The 19,879-nt window shown below is 41.5% G+C and overlaps 1 protein-coding gene across 5 annotated transcripts in view; it reads left to right on the top strand.

Annotated features, from left to right (window-relative positions):
• Positions 1 to 19,879, top strand: part of OCA2 (OCA2 melanosomal transmembrane protein) — a 361,224-nt gene that overhangs the window by 84,923 nt on the left and 256,422 nt on the right. For all 5 annotated transcript variants that reach the window (XR_011498067.1, XR_011498069.1, XM_044763429.2 and 2 more), the window contains one exon: positions 393 to 546. Coding sequence is in view for 3 of the 5 variants with exons in the window: in XM_044763429.2 (XP_044619364.1) it covers positions 393 to 546 (154 nt within the window). In the remaining 2 variants the exon portion in view is untranslated. The remainder of the gene's footprint in view (positions 1 to 392; positions 547 to 19,879) is intronic.

Here is a 19,879-nt window from a genome sequence, read left to right as displayed (position 1 = left end):
TTTGCTATTTGTTAGTGGGAAAAGCAGTCAGGTGTGTGGTGAGGAGGAGGAGAGAAAATTAAACGGCTATAACCAATGTGAACATCCCTGCTCCCTGTTAATTGTTGGAGTGGCACCTGCAGTGAGGCAGATGCTGCCTGATGTGAGCTGAGGAGCCTACATCAGATGGGCCTGGGCATGAGTTGGGGGGTGGCATCTCACACTGCTCACCTATGCTCAGAGCTCCTCTCCTGCCAGGTCAGGCATTGGGTTGAATCACTCTAAGGTCAGTTTGGGCCCTGGTTATGGCCATGGATGACTTATGTTGGGAAAGACACCAAGGGAGCAGTCACTAGTTATTGATGTAGGTCTGTTTCCCTTACCAGCAGTAAAACTTTTGCTTCATTCTGCAGAGACACCGTTTCCATCAGCATTCGAGCCTCCCTCCAGCACACCCCGGCTATTCCTCTTCTGATGGCTCATCAGTACCTCCGGGCAAGCGTGGAGGCACAAGTGACCATTGCCGCAGTCATCCTTGCCGGTGTCTACGTGCTGATTATATTTGAGGTAACTGTCATGCTTGTTCTCCTAGATTCATCTGTGCCCACAAGTAAGTGTCTTTTAACTTGGGTGCTCTGGATGGTCTGAGTCTTGCTTCTCTTTTTTCTTTTTCTTCTTCTCCCCAAAGCCCCCCAGCACATAGTTGTATATTCTAGTTGTAGGTCCTTCTGGTTGTGCTATGTGGGATGCCACATCAGCATGGCTTGATGAGCGGTGCTATGTCTGTGCCCAGGATCCAAACCCACAAAATCCTGGGCCACTGAAGCAGAACCTATGAACTTAACCATTCAGCCATGGGGCTGGCCCCCTCAGTCCTGCTTCTTAATCAAATTGCAATAGTATCTTTCCTCAAAAATAACATTTCCCTCATTCTAGGAAGAAAATTGACTTGTGCTGGAATATTTGTTGAGTCTTGACAACTGACGTATGCAAGCTGAGTTTTGGCAGGCACTGGCAAAAGTTACCTGAAAAAACTGAATATGCATGGGATTTTCTCACCTTCACTGGAAGTGTGACCCTGCGGGGACAAGTGTTAAGCCTCTCTGAGATGCAGGATTTTCTTATAAGATGGGCAGGTTCATATGTCCCCAACCTGCTTCATAGGATTGTGTGCATGACGGGGACTCAGGAGACCTCGGGGTATGTGGGGAAGGATTATTATCTGTTACATTTCATCAACTCAGCTAGTGGGCCTTTTCACAGATGATCTCCTCTCCTATAAATTCAGTGTTTCTGGGAAACTTTTAGTGTGGGTCTAACTTTAATAGCACGAAGCAGAATGTAGACCATGTCTGGGCTCGGTAGATCCATCATTGGTTTAATTGTGAAACCAGATTTACAGCAACACATTGACGAGACTGTTGGCTACAGTAGATCAAGCCTGGAAGATCAGTAGAGGATGTGGTTCTGAAGGGGTATTTCTTCTTGAGTGTCAGATAGGTATCAGAAATGCCTTGCAGCCGTCAGAGAGAGGAGTGGCCAGAAAAGTTCCAGAAGTTTGCCTGCAGTTGTCTAGTCTGCCTGGGGAGGAATGTCAGCTCCAGGAAGTTGAGCCCCCAGTTGTCCCACAAGGTCCACTCATTGGTTTAGTTGTTGTATCTCTTCTGTCTCTTTTATTCTAGAGCAGCTCTATTCTCTTTTCAATCAATAGTATCATTGTTTTGGGGTTCCCATGACCACTCACATACTCTGTGGGTTTTTAGAAGGACTCCCAGACTCAGAGGAAGCTGTGCTCTGGGTTGTGGTCTACTACTATGACCAGGAATGGGAGAAGACTCATGAGGAAGAGTCTAGAGGAGTCCAAGAATAGGCTTCTGAAAGGTCTCTCCTGGAAGGGTCCACACAGAACACGCCCCTTCCTCTAGCAGCACTGTTTCTGCCCAGGGAAGCCTGCTTGAGACTCAGAGCCCAAAGTTTTGTTGGGGGCTTATCACACAGGCACGCTTAGCCTGCCAAAGTCCCAGCCTCCCAGAAGGAAGGCAGGTGTTAAAACCATAAATAACATTTTTTATACAAAAAGTCTCGGCATGCTGGTGCAGCAGAATGCAGTGCTCCATGCCCACGGAACAACCTTATCACTTGGTAACATAGGGAACATTCCAAAGCCAAGTACCCAGATACCAGCCAAGGGCCAACCCTAGAGCAGGCTCTTCTGAAGGCCCTTCTAATGATGGCAACCTCAGGCCTGCAGGTTAAGTCTTTACTGCCCCACCATCTAGTTGGAAAATCCTATTCTGTTGTTCTGTAGAATATCCTGCACCTTGGATTGGGCTGATGGGTTCCTCATAGGATTAATTTGTTACTTGATCCTCCCTATTTCCTACAGACTGCAATTTACTTCTGGAGCCTTCAGGTTCACTTTTGGGGCCTACATACTTCACAGGTGTGCTGGGACTTTGAATTGCATCAAAGAGGAGGAGCGTAATGTCTGGATGTCTCCCTTTCAGGGATGCTGAGATTGATCAGTGAATTTAGCTGGTGGCAGCCTGGCCTGTTTATTGTCAAGCTCCCTCTTACCTTTGCTCCTAATGGTTTTAATATCAGGGACCATTGCCTAAATCAATAACTTCATTAGCATTTACAATAAACTTTCTAATTCTTCCATTCTATCTGCATTTATAAATGTCATTCTGTATTGAACAGCTTTCTCTCAATTTCCTTAATGTGAAACTCATTTCATGCCAGAAATATAACATAAATTATTTTTCTTTAATTGTTGATTTTCATAGTAGTGAGTTGTTGCCTTAGCAACTTCTGGTGGTGTGCACTGAGTTTGTGTCTCTCTTCTGTTTTTCTGAATATCATTTTGAACTTATGGATTTAATAAATTCAATGTGCTTTAATCAGTTAGTCACTAGTAATCAAAAAAATATAGTCCAGTGCCAATTTATTTTTGAAAAGACTTCTCTGTTATTCTAAGGTTTGTATTTTTTTTGTATAATTGCACAACTTTTGAAAATTATATAGTTTGTAAATATTTATTAATCTTTCATTAATTAATAGCCATTATTAATAGCCATTCAGAAAAAAAAAAACCCTTTCGCTCCCTCCCAACAGCCATCCTGAGGTTATAAAAGTTCTATAAAGACACCAATTCAACATGGCTTCTACCCTGGCAGAAACCACAGGTGAGAAGAAACCAAATACATTTGTTCATTGATATTGGCTCATTGAGGGCACCCTTGGACTCCTTGTTAGTCAGTCAGGTGAACTGGTGCCCCGTAGGATAAGGCATCACCTCCCAGCTGCTCCATATTATAATCTTCTGGCTATATTGTCTATTTAAAAAATCTTTTTTGTTTTGAAATAATTACAGATTCACTGGAGGTTGCAAAGAAATGTACAGGGAAGTCCCGTGCACCCTTCCCCAGCCTCCCTCAATGTTAACGTGTTATTTCACAACTGTGGTTCCGTACCAAGACCAAGAAATTGACATTGGTATGATCCATAGAGCTTATTCAGATTTCAATGGTTATACATACACTTATTTGTGTGTGTGTGTGCACGTATGGATCTATGTAATTTTATATCTTTAGCCTTGTGTAACCAGCACCACAGTAAAGATACTCAACTGTACCCTCACCGCAGGCTCCCTGTGATAGCCCCGTATAGCCACACCCAGCCCCTTCCCCACCATTCCTAAGGCCTGGCCACTACTAATCTGTTTTCCCTCTCTACCATTATGTTATTTCACCAATGCTTTGTAATGCAATAAGATAGTATGTATTCTTTTGTTATTGGCTTTATTCACTCAGTACGATTTCCTTGAGGTTCGTCTAAATTGTTGCATATATCCATAGTTTGTTCCTTTTTATTACTGAATAACATTTCATGGTATAGGTGGAGTGGTTTGTTTAAGCATTCATCCTTTGAATGGTTAAAAATGTTTTTTTTTCAGTGTGGGACTATTACAAACAAAGCTACATGAACATTTAAAAATGGTTTTTTAATGTTGAGTTTTAAGCGTTCTTTGTGTATTCTAGATATAAGGTCTTGTTAGATATGTGGTTTGCAAATATTTTCTCTCAGTCTAGTTGATAAATTTTTCCTTTTATAGATTGTGCTTTTGGTGTCAAGTTTAAGAACTCTTTGCCTAGACTTAGGTCCCAAAGATTTTTTCCTATGTTCTTTCCTAAAATTTTTATTTTTTGCATTTTTTTTACACTTTTACTTTTTTTTAAAAGTAAAAGTTTTGTAGTTTTCCTTTTTCTGTTTAAGTCCATGATCCATTTTGAGTTAGTTTTTTTTCAAAGTGTGACCTTTAGAGGGAGATCCATTTTTTAACCTATGGATGTCTAATTGCTCCAGCACTATTTGTTAAAAAGTTCATTGGAAGTTTCTTGAATTGCTTTTACTTCTTTGTTAAAAGCTAATTGGCCATATTTGTGTGGCTATACTTCTGAGTTATTTATTCTGTTCCATTGATCTTGGTGTCTATTCTTCCACCAGTACCACACTATCTTGATTACTGCATATATATCATAAGTGTTGACATTGGGAAGAGGGATCCTCCCACTTTTTTTCCCTCAAAATTTTTTTGGCTACTTTATGGCCTTTCTCTTTCCATATATATCTTAGAATGGCCTTGAAGTCCATGAACATGGTATATCTCCCCATCTATGTAGGTCTTCTTTGATTTCTTTTATAATTTTTCATCACATGCATCATGTACATGTTTTGTTAAATTTATAACTATTTGTTTTTCTTTGGAGCAATTGTAAATTGGATTGTGTTTTTATTTTGATTTCCATTTTTTCATTCTCAGTATATATAAATGCAATTGATTTTTGTATATTGATCTTGTATTCTGTTACTTTATTGTTAATAACAAGACTAATAATATTTTTAATTTACTTATTAGTTCTTGGAGTTTTTTGTAGATTCTGTGGGATTTTTTATGTATACAATCATGTAATTTGCTATAGGAATGGTTTTATTCCTTATTTTCAAATCCTTATGCCTTTAATTTTCTTTTCTTTCTTTGTTGCAGTGGCTAAAATAAGAGTGGTGAGAGTGGGTGTCCTTTCCTGTTCTTTATTTTAAAGGGAAAACATTCAGTCTTTCACCATTAAGTATAAAGTTAGCTGTCTATTTTGTAGATGCTCTTTCTGAAATTGAGGAAGTTCTTTTCTTTTCCTAGTGTACTGAGAGTTTTTTTTTTTTTTTTTACCGTTATTAGGTGTTGTGTTTCATTAGTGACTTTTTTGTGTCAATTGATTTTTTTCATTAGCTATTTGATATGGTGGATTACATTGATTTATTTTAGAACATTGGACCAGCCTTGCATACCTGGAAAAAATCTCTCTTTTCTAACTTGGATATTTATTGCTATAATTTTCCCTCTCAACACTTCTTTAGTTTCATCTTACAGATTTTGATATGTTCAACTTTCAGTCTTATTTAGTTCTCTCAGTTTTTAAAATCTCCCTTGAGCCTTCCTCCTTGACTCATAGATTATTTAGAAGTGTGTTTTAAAATTTCTAAATGTTTAGAGATTTTCTCGTTGCCTTTGTGTTACTGAATTATAGTTTGATTCATTTGTGGCCAGAGAACTTACTCTGTATGACTTCAGTTCTTTAAATTGGTTGAAATTTTTTTTATGCTCCAGGGTTATGATCTATGTTGGTGAATATGTTCTATGTGGGTGAATACCTGCTGCTGCCAGCTGCTCTCCATACACATTGTATGTTCCCTGATCCCTCTTGGCCCACTCTGCAGTAGATGTGTCACACTTATCACTTTCTAGTGTGCCATTTAGTTCACTCACTTATGTATGTTGTCTGCTGGTTTTGTTCAGTATCACTTCCTGGTGCCTCAGACAGTGCCTGGTATAGAGTAAGTGTTAAGTAAAGATTTATTAAACAAGAATGTTTCCAGAGTATCTTTAGATATTTTACCAGGTGCCGAAGTCCTACTCTGGGTCTGGTCTAACCTGGCTCCTGGGAGCGGGAGCATCATCTACCTCTGACCCAAGAGTGACTGAGTGGGAATAAAGTGTCAGCCAGAGTTCCCTTTGGCCTTTTAATAGCTTGATGGGATAAAAATCATTTTGGAAAATTCCTTGGGTTATTTAAACTTCTGGTCCTGCAGATAATCCTGATTGGCACTTTCTTACCTGAGGTTTTGGGGTCATATTTCTCATCCTTCTAAAGTAGCTCTTGTTGAAAGCCCCAAAGAACAAAATTGAACTGACCTTCCTAATTCTTGAACTTTGCATCTCTAATAGGGCTTCCCCAGAGATTTCCCAGTGCAGCGTTCTGAAAATGCTATTATCACAGCTAAGGCTTCTATGCTCTTATACTTAATATGAAATCATATTAAAACAGTCTGACACAATCTTCATGAAAAATATTTCACAACGTAAAGGAAATAATACTTTTTCCCATGTGCCCTTTATCCAACCCCTGGAATTATGTTTTAAGAAGGTTTGCAACCATAGGCTCCTTTCTGCTGGAAACACACAGGCTTTTCTTTCCCTTTCACCCACTTTATCTAATTGAAGCAAAGTGATGCAGCGTTTGTGTGAGATCATGTCTCATTGCTCTGGGTCCTTTCATGTTTAATCTGGGAGCCCATGTAGTATTTGGTTTAGAAATTAACTGTGAAATGAAATTCAAGAGAGATAAATAAAGAACACCTTTAGTCTTCTGGGGGTCTCTGTGTTAATTTACAGAAATGGGAAGTGCATTTGGAGAGAGAGGAGATGCCGTATTTCAGAATGCAATGCACGTACCACAATGTTGTTTTGCAATGGAAACCTTCAAGTTAGGTTTTCCTAATTTTTGTTATTATGATTTGCAAGGCTGAAATTTAAATTACCACTGTGGCCAATGGCTCTGCCCCCTATTTCACTTCCCTTTGTCTGAAAGCCTCTTCTTATTGCTGAGAAGGCAGTATTGAGATTCACGAAACATATTGCTTCTGGTAACATCTGGCAAACTTTCTCTTGCAGGCTCCAGTGCCTCATTCTGGAAGTATTTTTCTTTTCCTTCTGTTGACCTAAACAAATAAAATGGCTGTTTATTTTACTAGAAAAATGGGTTTATTTTGGAATAGCAGAGGAATTGCCATTTGGGACAAGTAAGCTATAGCAAAAACCATAAGCAAGTCCAGCAAACAAAGGAGAGGAACGTTACTTTGTAGAGAAAAAGGAGGACATTAGGAGGAGTCGTTTTGAAAGAAAATCTATTGGTGGAAAGCCAGAGTTCAGGGTGGGCAAAAAGGAAATCTTCCTTCCTCCTACTGGGGTTAGTGATTAGCAATTTTGCCTGTTGGTTCTGTAATTGACATGAGTAGTAGTGTGTGATAATTCAAGGTGATGACTCCCCTTTTATATACAGGAAGAAATCTGAGGTTCAGAGGGGAGGCTTGCCTCTCCTGCAGTTTGATGATCAGTCAGGGCCTATTTGTAATACAAAAATCTTAATGCTGTGAGCTCGAGGATTCAGTTGGAAGGACATTTGGGGTCTGTGTGTGCATGTGTGTAAGTAAGATGATGTGTGTGAGTGAGCGTGAAGAGGGTATGTGAGTGTATAAGACTGTATGAATGTGCAAGACTGTGTGTGTGTGTTAGTGAGGGTGTGAGGGTGTGTGACTGTATGTGTATGCAAGTGTGAGACTGAGTGTGTGTGTGTGTGTGTGTGATGAGCCCCAGTGCTCCTTTCGCCTTCATGTCACTGGCTCACCTCCCATGATCACTGATCTGCTGCTCTGACGCAGGGGTGGAGGATCTGACCTGTCGCCTGCATCCCTTGGTTTGGAGAGTTGTTTCTCTGCATGACTGGGTACCCTCAGGAGTGGGAGCAGATCAGTCCTGACCACACGCACAGGGAGTGTCCATGCCCAAGTCCTTGCTGAGTCCCATCTGTGCCCCTCCCACACGACCTCCTCTGGGAGGCAGGTCAGGGTGCAGGAGGCACTGCCGTGCTGTCTCAGGCACTCAGGCAGTTATGCTTTTTTGGCTCAGCCACATCACACTGAGGACAAGGATTGGCTTACATCCTTTCCTGTGTCACCTGAGACTTCCCAGGGCGTGGACCAGCCTGGGCCTTCTCTCTGGTGCTTTGGGACTTCATCCCACACCAGAGAGGGATGGGAGCCTAAGGGGGAAGATGGCATCAGGGTCGACCTGCAGGGGAGAGTGACGGGAACTGTGGTGGCTCTCCCTCCACCAGGGGTCCTCCTGCTCTTATGGTCTAGCTTGAGTAAGTCTCTTGATAGCACAGCTCATTTTTTCATTTGTTTTGTTGTTGTTCTTGAGAGTTATTTTATTTACTGACAGTGTGTTCTTTAAAGATTCTGTTTTGGTGGTTTTTCTTCAGTTTTAGAGCACTGGAACTCTGGAATGCACAGAAATATAATTGACGTATAACATTGTGTAAGTTGAAGGTGTACAATGTGTTGATTTCAAACATTTATATATTGCAATATGATTGCCACTGTAGCTTTAGCTAACTCCTCCATCAGGTCACATAAATATTAAGTCTTTTATGTGGTGAGAACAATTAAGATCTAGTCTTTTAGCAACTTTGAAGTTTTTAATACACTGTTGTGGACTCTAATTACTATGCTGTGCATTAGATCTCAAGAACTTATTCATCTTCCAGTTGTACCCTTTGACCAACATCTCCCAAACTCCCCCGCCTGCCCCACCCCTTGTAATCACCAGTTGACTCTGCTTCTACAAGTTTGGCTTTTTTAGATTCCACATATAAATGATAGCCTTCAGTATTTGTCTTTCTCTGCCTGACTTATCTCACTTATCATAAAGCCCTCAAGGTCCATACACCTTGTTCCAGATGGCAGGATTTCCCTTTTTCTCATGGCTGAATGATATCCCATTATACCCACACACACAGACACACACACACACCCACATCTTCTTTATCCATTCATCCATTCATGGACACTTAGGTTGTTTCCATATATTGGCTATTGTGAATAATGCTGCACTGAATGTGGAGGTGCAGATATGTTTTTTTTTTTTTTGAGTTAATGATAGGTTACAATCTTGTGAAATTTCGGTTGTACATTATTGTTTGTCAGTTGTGTTGTGGGTGCACCCCTTCACCCTTTGTGCCCACTCCCCACCCCACTTTTGCCCTGGTAGCCACTAATCTGTTCTCTTTGTCCACATGTTTAAATTCCTCAGATGAGTGGAGTCATACAGAGATTGTCTTTCTATATCTGACTTATTTCACTTAACATAATTCCCTCAAGGTCCATCCATGTTGTTGCAAATGGGATGATTTTGTTCTGTTTTACAGCTGAGTAGTATTCCATTGTATATATGTACCACATCTTCTTTATCCAATCATCTGTTGATGGGCACTTAGGTTGCTTCCACATCTTGGCTATTGTAAATAATGCTGCAATGAACATTGGGGTGCATAGGACTTTTGGAATCGCTGACTTCAAGCTCTTTGGATAGATACCCAGTAGTGGAATAGCTGGGTCATATGGTAGTTCTATTTTTAATTTTTTGAGGAATCTCCGTACTGTTTTCCGTGGTGGCTGCACCAGTTTGCATTCCCAACAGCAGTGTGTGAGGGTTCCTTTTTCTCCACAACCTCTCCAACATTTGTTACTATTAGTTTTAGATATTTTTGTCATTCTAATGGATGAAAGGTGGTATCTCAGTGTAGTTTTGATTTGCATTTCCCTGATGATCAGCGATGATGAACATCTTTTCATGTGCCTATTGGCCATCCATATATCTTCTTTGGAGAAAGGTCTGTTCATGTCTCCTGCCCATTTTTTGATCAAGTTGTTTGATTTTTTGTTCTTGAATTGTGTTAGTTCTTTATATATTATGGATATTAAGCCTTTGTCAGATGTATGACTTGCAAATATTTTTTCCCAGTTAGTGAGTTGTTTTTTTGTTTCAATCCTGTTTTCATTTGCCTTGAAGAAGCTCTTTAGTCTGATGAAGTCCCATTTGTTTATTCTTTCTATTGTTTTCCTTGTCTGAGAAGACATGGTGTCCGAAAAGATCCTTTTAATACTGATGTCAAAGAGTGTACTGCCTATATTTTCTTCTAGAAGACTTATGGTTTCAGATCTCAGCTATAGGTCTTTGATCCATTTTGAGTTTATTTTGGTGAATGGTGAGAAAGAATGGTCAATTTTCATTCTTTTACACGTGGCTTTCCAGTTTTCCCAGCACCATTTGTTGAAAAGACTTTCTTTTCTCCATTGCATGTTCTCAGCTCGTTTGTCGAAGATTAGCTGTCCATAGATGTGTGGTTTTATTTCTGGGCTTTCAATTCTGTTCCATTGATCTGTGCACCTGTTTTTGTACCAGTACCATGCTGTTTTGATTACTGTAGCTTGGTAGTATGTTTGGAAGTCAGGGATTGTGATGCCTCCAGTTTTGTTCTTTTTTCTCAGGATTGCTTTAGCAATTCGGGGTCTTTTGTTGCCCCATCTGAATTTTAGGATTCTTTGTTCTAATTCTGTAAAGAATGTCATTGGGATTCTGATTGGGATAGCGTTGAATCTGTAGATTGCTTTAGGTAGATTGGACATTTTAACTATGTTTATTCTTCCAATCCATGTACATGGAATGTCTTTCCATCTCTTTATGTCGTCATCCATTTCTTTCAGAAAAGCCTTGTAATTTCCATTGTATACGTCTTTCATTTCCTTAGTTAAATTCACCCTGAGGTATTTTATTCTTTTTGTAGCAGTTGTGAATGGAGTTGTGTTCTTGAGTTCTTTTTCTGTTAGTTCTTTATTAGAGTATAGAAATGCTACTGTTTTATGCAAATTGATTTTATACCCTGCAACTTTGGGCCTTGTTTGTTCTTCTTTTTCTAATTCAGTTAGGTGTAGTTTAAGATTGCTTATTTGGGATTTTTCTTGTTTGTTAAGATGTTCCTGAATTGTGATTAATTTTCCTCTTAATACAGCTTTTGCTGTATCGCATATAAGTTGACATGGCATGTTATCATTTTCATGTGTCTTCAGGTATTTTTTGATTTCTTCTTTAATTTCTTCAATGATCCATTGCTTGTTCAATAGCATCTTGTTTAGTCTCCACATCCTTGTACCTTTTTCAGCTTTTTTCCTGTAACTATTTCTAGCTTCATAGCATTATGATTGGAGAAAATGCTTGTTATTATTTCAATTTTTTTAGATTTGTAGAGGCTTGCCTTGTTTCCCAACATATGCTCTATCCTTGAGAATGTTCCCTGCACATTTGAGAAGAATGTGTATTCTGCTCTTTTTGGATGGAGTGTTCTATATATGTCTATTAAGTCCAATTGTTTTAGCCTTTCATTTAGCTCCACTGTTTCCTTGTTGATTTTCTGTCTAGATGATCTGTCCGTTGATGTGAGTGGGATGTTGAGGTCCCATACTACTATTGTGTTATTTTTGATATCTTCTTTAGGTTTGTTAATAGTTGCTTTATGAACTTAGGTTCTCCTGTGTTGCATGCATAGATATTTATAAGCGTTATTTCTTCTTGATGAAGTGTCCCTTTGATCATTATATATTGGCCCTCTATGTCTCTCTTCACCCGCCTTATTTTGAAATTGGTGTTGTCTGATATAAGCATTGCGACACCTGCTTTCTTTTGCTTGCTGTTAACTTGGAGTCTTGTCTTCACTCTGAGCCTGTGTTTGTCCTTGGGGCTGAGGTGTGTTTCCTGGAGGCAACAAATTGTTGAATGTTGTTCTCTAATCCATTTTGCCACTTTGTGTCTTTTTATTGGAGAGTTCAATCCGTTTACATTGAGAGTGATTATTGATGCATGAGGGCTTAATGCTGTCATTCTGTTGCTTGTTTTCTGGTTTTCCTCTGTTTCCTTTCTGTCTCGTCCTATGTGTTTTAGCCTACCCATTGGCTTCTGCAATTTCTTATGCTGGGTTTCTTAGATTTTTCCTTATTTATGTTTTGTGTCTCTGTTCTGTTTTTTAGTTTAGTGGCTACCATGAAGTTTGTATTCAGAATCTCATGTATGACATAGTCCATTTTCTGGGGGTCTCTTACTTACTTGGCCTAGACTGATTTAGTCCCTTTCCTCCTCCCCTCCTAAATTATTATTTTCATCTCTGTTTCCAACTTGTGTTGTTTGTGGTTAGAGTGATAAGATCATCCTTGCCTGTTGGTTTCCTTCCCTTTATCTTAATGCTATAGTTGAATATTTGCTATCCTATTCAAGTTCTATCTTTTTGTCTCCCTACTCTGTGTTTTGTGACACCTTTCTCCCTTTTTTTCTTTTTTCAAGTATGAGAACCTTCTTGAAGATTTCTTGTAGTGGAGGTCTTTTGGTTACAAAGTCCCTTAGCTTTTGTTTGTCTGGAAAAGATTTAATTTCTCCCTTATATCTGAAGGATATTTTTGCTGGATAGAATATTCTTGGCTGGAGATTTTTATCCTTTAAAGTTTTGAATATGTCATTCCATTCTCTCCTAGCTTGTATGGTTTCTGTAGAGGAAGCTGCTGAAAGTGTGATAGGAGTTCCTTTGTAGGTTATTTTTTTCTGCCTTGCTGCCCTGAGTATTCTTTCTTTGTCCTTCATTTTTGCCATTTTTACTACTATATGCCTTGCAGTAGGTCTTTTTACATTGACAATCTAGGAGATCTGAAAACTTCCTCCACCCACATTTCTCCCTTTTCTTCTATTATTTCTTTGAGCACAGTTTCTGTTCCATTTTCCTTTTCCACCCCCTCAGAGATTCTGATAATTCTTAAGTTGGATTTCCTCATTGAATCTGACATTTCTCTGAGACTTTCTTCATTTTTTAAAATTCTTAGTTCTCTTTCTTCCTCTGTCTCGAACCATTCAGCCTGTCTATCTTCGATTATGCTAATTTTCTCCTCTATGGTGTCTACACGTGCATTCAGGGAATCTGTATTCTGTTTTATCTGATCCATTGTATTTTTCATCTCTAGTATTTCTGATTGATTCTTCTTTATGGTTTCAATCTCTTTTGTGAAGTAGCTCCAGAACTCGTTAACTTGTTTCTCTATATTTCCCTTTACCTGATTGAGTTTTTTCATGATAGCTACTCTGAATTCATTTTCACTTAGTTTACCTATTTCCAAGTCCTCAGGACTTAATTCTGTGTTTTTATTGTTTTCCTTCTGGTCTGGAGCTTTCATAAATTGCTGAATGGTAGAGGAGCGCTTTTAGTGCATGATGGTATTATTTGGTTGCAGTTACAGCCTGTCGCCACTAGATGGAGGTCGAGAGCCACGTGTTCGGAGCTCTCTGCCTTCAGCTGCGATGGCAGCGTGCAGTGCGGGTTCGGGAAGGAGGGGCACTTTCTCTTGCGCACAGACCTGGATTCTGATCAGCTCTTGCTCTCTGGTTTCCCGGGGCCCTGGCTTGATGGGGTCCCTGCATGTGAAAGCTTTCCCCTGTTAGTGGGTTTCCGCTGCATGGGTGGTGGGAGTCCTGGTTGATCCCTGGATGCACGGCCCCCCTACTCCCCTGCTCCTTCCCACACCCGCGGCAGTGATCCCAGTCTCTAGGGGAGGGAGCGAAATTCTCTCTTACCCTGTTCCAGCTCCTCCAAGGGTGGCTCCAGCCTCTCTGCCCTCCATCCTTTGGCTGCTGTGGGTCTCTGATGATCTCTGTATTATTAGAATTATTGGTTGATATTCAGTTGTTCCTTCTTTGCTTGTAGTTTGGAGTGGAGAGAGTCCCGGGTGAGCTCCCTCTGCCATGCCACTGACGTCACCAGAGACTCATGCAGATATGTTTTTGAGATCTTATTTTCATTTACTTTGGATATATACCCAGAAGTAGGATTGCTGGATCATATGGTAGTTCTATTTTTAATTTTTTGAGGAACCTCCGTACTGTTTTCTGTAGTGGCTACACCAATTTATGTTCTCACCAACAGTGCACAAGGGTTCCCTTTTCTCCACATCCTCACCAACGCTTATCTCTTGTCTTTTTGATGATAGTCATGCTAACACTTGTGAGGTGATATCTCATTTTGGTTTTTGATTTGTATTTACCTGATATTTAGTGATGTTGAGCATCTTCTCATGTACCTGTTGGCCATTTGTATGTCTTCTTTGGAAAAATATCTATTCAGTTCCTCTACCCATTTTTTAGTCAGGTTTTTAAAAAAAAATTTAATTATTGAAGAGCTCCTTTCAGTGTTTCTTCTAAGGCAGGTGGAGTGGTGGTGAACTTCCTCAGCTTTTGTTTGTCTGGAAAAGTCTTTATTTCTCCTTCATATCTGAAAGATAACTTTTCTGGATCAAGTATTCTTGTCTGGATGTCTTTATCTTTCGACACTTTGAATATGTCACTCCAGTCTCCCCTGGCCTGTAGGATTTCTGCTGAGAAATCTGCTGATAGCCTAAAGGGGGTTCCTTTGTAGGGGGTTCCTTTTATCTCTTGCTGTTTTTAGGATTCTCTCTTTACCTTTGACTTTTGACAGTTTTATTGTAATGTGTCTTGGAGAAGGTCCTTTTTTTGCTTTGAGATAATAGGGAAATCTATTATCTTCATGAACCTGGATGCCCAAGTCTTCCCCCAGGTTTGGAAAATGCTCAGCTATTATTTCTTTAAATAAACTTTCTTCCCCCTTCTTTCTCTATTCTCCTTCTGTAAGCCCAATTATTCAAATGTTTGAATGGTTGATGAAATGCCATAGATCATGTAGGCCTTCTTTGCTCTTTTTCATCTTTTTTTCTTTGTTCTTTTCTGATAAGTTATTTCAAAGTTCCTATGCTCTAGGTCACTTATTTTATTTTCCGTTTGGTTTACTCTGTTGATAATCTCTATTGTATTTTTCATTTCATTCATTGAATTCTTCAGCTCCAGAATTTGTTTGGTTCCTTTTATGATTTCTGTCCATTTGTTAAACTTCTCATTTTGTTAATGTGTTGTTTTCCTGGTTTCATTGAATTATCTTCTTGTGTTTTCTTATAGCTTGTTGAGTTCCTTCAGTACAGCTATTTTGAATTCTTTATCAGCTAGATTGCAAAATTCTGTGCCTTTGAGTTTGGTCTTTGGAGAAGTGCTATCTTTTGGTGATGACGTGCTTCCTTGATTCTTCATGTTCCTTGTTTTGCAGTGCTGCTTTTGCATTGAAGTAGCAGACACTGAAACCTTTACTGTTTGTATTCAGGTGGGATGTACTGTTTGTTTGTTCTGTTATATTCCAGGCTTTCTCTGACCTGGTAGGGATACTCCTGCCCCACACTTCTTGCTCCCTCTTGCAGCAGAATTCATAAACTTTTGTGTCTTCTTTGGTTCTTACAACTCACCAGGCTGGCTGCTGGTAACCTGTCTTTTATTTTCCAGAAGGTGGGGCTACAGATCATGTTTGAGCTTTCTCCCTTCCCCACAGATATTTGCTCTGTCTTTCTGATATCACTGTGTTTTCCAGAGCTTGCTCTTGCCACCACACTCAGGAGCATGCTCAAGGAGCCAGAATACAATTGGGGGAGGTGTGGATTTAGTACTCAGGGCATTGGGGGGTGCCCGTGGACCAGGTAGGGGCATCCTCAGGTGAGGTTCTCCCAGCAGCTGGCTTCCTGCTGGAGTCCTGATCTGTCAGTGGGAATCATGTCCCTTTAATGCCCTTTGACATTCTTATCTGAGTCTTTCCTGATCTCCCCCCTCCCCCAGTCGTGGAGGTCCTGCTTAGGTACTCTGGGTGCTATGGGAGAGAAACGGGTTTCTTCAGCAGCATCCCATACAGCTGGAAGAGCTGAGCACTCACTCACCACTCTCCTTTTCCTTGCGAGAGAGGTCATTGCCAGCTAGTTCAGCTCCAAGCAATGTCACTTTTGAGGAGGGGCAGCATTGGCAAAGTTCCTCTTACCCTCCCCAATGTGTTCAACCTTGTCTTTTGGACACATTGCCATAATGGAATCTCCTCGGCTGGACTCCTGTAGATTCTCTCTTGTCCATTAGTATCTGCCCAGATCAGCACTCTCCTGGTTTTCCCTGACTGTGGCCAAGAGGGATTGGGCCAGGTTTGCCTGGCTTCCACTGGTTTTGCAGCCCATACCGAGGTCTCTCTGCTTATTACCAGATGTATAGGTGCGTGAGTCTCCTCCTGGGTCCCTTGTCATGTGGTGCTGGATCCCACTGCTCCAATAGAGATACTTTTCTTCATGGAGGTATGCCTAATTAGCTGTTAAAAAAGGAGGGACATCTTGTGCTGCTATGATGCTGATGTCACCTCTCAGTTCACTTTTAAATGCTCAAAACATGAGATGTCTGACTAATGTTCTTCCTTGGGGTACTGTGGTAAATGGAAGGGTATATGAAGGCAGATAGAGGTGCATCTGCAGACATGTAGGACTCCCACAGCCCTGGCCTTGGCCCCCCCAGGGCTCCCATTTCAGCCTGTGTGGTGTGGTGGCCAATGGACACTGTCCCCAAGCAGGTGCATACCACTGCACGTATATCATGGGCTCTGTGGAAATCACATGAGCTGGGAAGGAAAGTCTGAGAGCCTTTGCTTTGTGTCATCTCAAGCCAAGTCTCCCAGCTTGGGGGAAGCAGTAGGCAGCAGGGACAGCTCTGTCAGGGGAACAGCTGTTCATGGAGGGTGGCCCTTGTGCTTTCTTGAGCCTGTTGCTTCCCAGGGCACCTGGAACAATGACAGGAACAGGCTGGTCAAAGGTCACTGTGAGCCCACTGGTCCACACTGGCAGAGAACCTCCCTATGTTTGCATCTCACATGCATGGGATGGCAGTGAGGGTGAGGACAGTTTTGAGTCTTGATTCAATAGCATGCTGTCCTGTACATAGTGGGCATTCAGCACTCATGTGTTGTGTGGAATTGAAGGCCCTGTTTTCTAGTCCCTTTTCTCTAACATGATGTAGTGGGATGAATATGGGCTTTGTGGTTCTGAGTAAGTTGCAGTGGTTCTCTGCATTTCATTTTCCTTATCTATAAGACTCATTGGTTTGTTGTAAAGGATGAACGTGGCAACATGAATGGGGCATGGACAGGCTGTCCCTGGAGGTGCCACCTTGGTTTTCCATGTCCTGGTGTGGGACCCAGACCAACTCCTTCCTTCCTGGGCCATGTCCTGTCAACCATGGGTGGGAACAGCTCCCATGCTGTGCCTGGGCCGGGCTTGCGTATGTGTGTTTGCTCTGATATTGTTACTTGCTGGACTGCCTGCCAGGTGGGTCACTTTCGACCCTCCCTTGTTTCCTAGGGGTAGGATTTTCTAGCCACTTTGCAGCTGGTGAGCCCATATCCCTCTGTCCTGCATTGTGAAGGCACTCTGGTTCTCCAGTTTATGTGTAGTCATGCCCTGTGCTCTGACTGTTCGGATGTGAGCAGAGCGACTCCTTCTCCTTCTTGCCTCGGTGGTGGCATGTGTGTGAGGATGCCTGGGTCTCTGAGGGAGGGACCATGGTGAGCAGAAGCCTGCTGGCTATATGTGCTGCAGCTGTGCTGGGGACCAAGAGGCCCCTGCCAGAAGGGATGGTGTGATCTACCCTCATAGACCACTGAGTCTGGTTCTTTCATAGCTAGAGAGAACCTCGTGACTCTTGCTGAGCTGGGGTCTTGCCTTGGGGAAGCCCTGGATGCTGCTAGTTCTCATGTATTGACACTACCATCAGAGGGAATTTCCAGCATCTGTCACTGTTCCAGAGTCCCCTCCAAGTCCATGTTCCCTTCTCTGTGACCATTTGTGTGAACCATCTCCTTTCATTGAAGAGGACAGTTTGCCTAAGAAATGATGAAAGGAATGGAAGGGGATGCGTTTGCTGGGTAATGTGGGGGATGTGGGGGTGATGGCCTGGGTCCTGAGGGCCTGGGCCAGAGCAGCCAGGGAGGGTGGAAGTCCTGCCTGGAGTGATTTCAGAGCTTTGCAGGGTGACAGTGCTGTCCTCATTGGCTCAGGTGGACTTGACAAGGAGAGTGTCTGCTCTTTCTTCTCACACTTCCCTCATGGCAGGTGCTGCCCTCTTGGCTTTTCCTCCTACCCAGAGTCTCTCGTGTACAGAAGAGGAGGGAGTCGTGCCTGAGGGGTGGGGTTGGCTGGAATGATGGAGCCCCTCCTCACTGCCACCTCCCTGAGGTTGGTCCCATCATTGCTTTTGAGCTCTGAGCATCACAGACATTTCATATGGAAATCAACAAACCCACTTTATTTTCAAGCATGTGTGTTGTGTTTCTACCTTAGTCTCACAGTTTGGCGGGTGGCTGTGTGTTGTAAACAAAAGTCTCCAGCGTGGGGGCGTTTGTGCATCTCTGAGGGCAGGACAATGAAGACCTCACCGCAGCTGGGCCATGTTGGTGTTTCAATTCCAGAGTGACCCTGGGGCGCTGCTTGTCCTTTGAGGCAGAGAAATAGGATGGGGAGGGAGTGGGAACAGCCAAGACCACCTGCGGCACCTGGCTTCTTTCAGAGTCGGGAAAAAGGAAACAGACATGCCCAATGTGGGATTTTCATCCTGTGCTGGGAGAAACGTCCGTTTGATGATGCATTGCCAGAGAGCAGTCATTTTGGAAGAATGTCTCAAGGAAGTTTTGGGAAGCTTCAAACAGAGTGTTTCATTCTAATCTCTATTTCAACCTTTAGGATATATAGTTTTTGGTAATATCCTCACTCTCCAATGGCTTGTGGAAACATGGCCAGCTGTTGTGATTCTGCGAAGCTGGAAGAGTTAAGTCACATGTTCTCTGTTTTACTGCTGTAGCTAAGCTTTGTAGTTTCTGAGAAGAAATATTTGCGATATGCAATAGAAATTTGTACTTTAGGAACTTAGCACTGAAAATTCAGAGATATAATTATCCTTATCTTTCCTTTTTGGAGAGAAATCTAAGCCATCTTCCTAGGCAACACAGGCTCACTTGGTGATGGGGCCGACTTGGGCACAGCCATGTGTTCACAATCCACCACTGTGGGATCTTGTTTAAGTCCTATGATCAGAGTTAACATGTTTTATATACTTGAAGACTGTACCAGATGACTTCTGGGAGTGCCTTTCAGCTCTAAGGTCTATGAGTCTATGTAATATAAGCCAGGCCAGAAAATTAACTGAGCGCTATATGGGCAATTCCTAAAAAGAAAATTTATGCATTTGTGAATATACCTACTCCTTGGGTCACACAGTGCCTGAGGGACTCTGTAGTGGGAACACATCAGATGAAATATGAGGCAGCTGCATTTAGCTCCCCCACGGGTGGGTCATGAGCTCTGTGAGGGGCACTGCTGGTTTTGGTTTCCAGGCTGTTCCCTGACCACGGTTGTCTGGCACTGCCTGGACACTGGGCCTTGACTGTTATGTGAGTAGGAAGCAGCCTGAATCCCATTTTGGAGGTTCTGGCCTCCTCCAGGGGTCATGTTATATGGGAGGGGACAGGGGTGGTACTCAGCTAGGCAGTCCTGAATGGTGGGTAGAGGGGCTCCCTGCCATGTCCTGGGACCCTGAGTGTCCTTCTGTGCTGAGGGCAGAGGGGCTTTCCACTGTGTCCAGGGACCTAACTTAGTACCTGTTTATATATATATGGCATAGTATATATATAGTATAGTGTAGTATGTGTGTGTGTGTGTGTATATATATATATGTATATATAATAGTATAAGGGCACTATATATATTATATATATAGTATAGTATAATGTGTGTGTGTGTGTGTATATGTATATATAATAGTATAAGGGCACTATATATATTATATATATAGTATAGTATAATGTGTGTGTGTATATATATATATGTATATATAATAGTATAAGGGCACTATATATATTATATATATAGTATAGTATAATGTGTGTGTGTATATATATATATGTATATATAATAGTATAAGGGCACTATATATATTATATATATAGTATAGTATAATGTGTGTGTGTATATATATATATGTATATATAATAGTATA

The sequence above is a fragment of the Equus asinus genome, chromosome 2, assembly GCF_041296235.1.
Source record: "Equus asinus isolate D_3611 breed Donkey chromosome 2, EquAss-T2T_v2, whole genome shotgun sequence".
NCBI lineage: Eukaryota > Metazoa > Chordata > Mammalia > Perissodactyla > Equidae > Equus > Equus asinus.
The sequence above is the reverse complement of the archived record's forward strand: the minus strand, read 5'-3'. Positions and strand labels throughout refer to the sequence as shown.